The sequence below is a fragment of the Oncorhynchus mykiss genome, chromosome 5, assembly GCF_057628025.1.
Source record: "Oncorhynchus mykiss isolate SJ-2025 chromosome 5, ASM5762802v1, whole genome shotgun sequence".
NCBI lineage: Eukaryota > Metazoa > Chordata > Actinopteri > Salmoniformes > Salmonidae > Oncorhynchus > Oncorhynchus mykiss.
This window is the reverse complement of record NC_143026.1, coordinates 18,075,001-18,076,484: the sequence shown is the minus strand read 5'-3', so window position 1 is coordinate 18,076,484 and position 1,484 is coordinate 18,075,001. Positions and strand designations below refer to the sequence as shown.

The 1,484-nt window shown below is 45.4% G+C and overlaps 1 protein-coding gene across 1 annotated transcript in view; it reads left to right on the top strand.

The window, feature by feature from the left end:
- Positions 1-909: 909 nt before the first annotated feature.
- LOC110523355 (MOB kinase activator 1B) overlaps positions 910-1,484 on the top strand; it is an 8,874-nt gene continuing 8,299 nt past the window's right edge. Inside the window, exon 1 of the mRNA XM_021601981.3 lies at positions 910-1,271. Within this exon, the coding sequence (XP_021457656.2) occupies positions 1,258-1,271 (14 nt within the window). The 5' untranslated portion in view covers positions 910-1,257. The remainder of the gene's footprint in view (positions 1,272-1,484) is intronic.

The following is a 1,484-nucleotide window of genomic DNA, read 5'->3' as shown; positions in this document are numbered from 1 at the left end:
TTTTGTTAATCATGAAACAAACCCTTCTCCCTTTCTTTTGACATTTAGCAGAGACACTCTTATCCAGAGTGCCTTGCTCAAGGGAACATCAACAGATTTTCATCTAGTCAGCTTGGGGACTCAAACCAGCGACCTTTCAGTTACTGGCCTAATGCTCTTAACCACTAGGCTACCTACAGCCACTAGCTTAACTCCCGGGGAGTTCTTTCTTCCTGTGCGATGGACGGAATACCCTGCTGGCTGAATGGACAGGGACAATATATCCGGCTTCTCTTAACAAGATGAGGGAGTCTGGGATTTCTTGGTTTCAGAACAGCTGCGAAGCGCAGATTGGTTGATCCGAGTGGTGTGTGCACGCAACATTCAAAAGGTCCTCATGTCGATGACAGAAAAAAGTCTAGAACAAGATAAAATTGTAACTCCTCCTGAGTGGCGCAGCGGTCTAAGGCAATGCATCGCAGTGCTTGAGGCGTCACTACAGACCTGAGTTTGCGACCAGCACAATCGGTGCACAATTGGCCAAGCGTCATTTGGGTTAGGGGAGGGTTTGGCCAGCCGGGATATCCTTGTCCCATCGCGCTAGTGACTCCTTGTGGCGAGTTGGGCGCATGCATGATGACTTCAGTCATGTTTCCTCCGATACATTGGTGCTGCTGGCTTCCGGGTTAAGTGAGCACTGTATCTAGTAGCAGTGTGGCTTGGCAGGGTTGTGTTTCGGAGGATTCATGGCTCTCGACCTTTGCTTCTCCTGAGTCCGTACAGGAGTTGCAGTGATGGGATTTGACTGTAACTACCTATTGAGGGTAAAAAGTACAAAAAATGAAATACTGGCAAGAAACAGAACAACTGTGTCTGTTCACTGCTCTCTGCTGGTGACAGTAGAGTACTATGAAACGTGAATGGGATTCTATCGCGAGAATTAATTTCCAAGTAGGGCTCGTTGAAGTTTGCTGTAATCAAATGTGCTGTGCAGTTTAGCAGATCTCATAGTAATGCTAGTCAGTCATCCAGCTAAGCAAACGTTTTGGGCGGTCGTCTTTATAGTTTGGCTAGGTAGCTAGATGTTGCAGAGCTCGCTGATACAAAGCTACATTTTAGTCGTAGGACGAAGTTTTAGTTCAGGGTCCGCTTAAACAGTCCGTAATTTGGACCAGTTTGACAAGCCTGACACTGCACTGGAAGCATTTGTTTTGACTTCACTCTCTCTACACCGCGGTCTTACGAAGGCTTTACTTTAACGTTATAAAGAAGAGAAACATGAGCTTTCTATTGTGAGTATTCGTCTCCCACGTATTATTTTGTTCAATGTGCCTGCCTTTTCAAGCTAACGTGTTAACATTAACAGCCTATAACATTTTCACGGCTGGCTAACACATATAGCTAGGCTAACTACAACATGGAAATGCTAGCTAGCTGAGTGTATGTGGAGTGTACAGTAACGTTAGTTAGTTGGATAGATAGATAGATAGCTAGCTAGGTAGTTA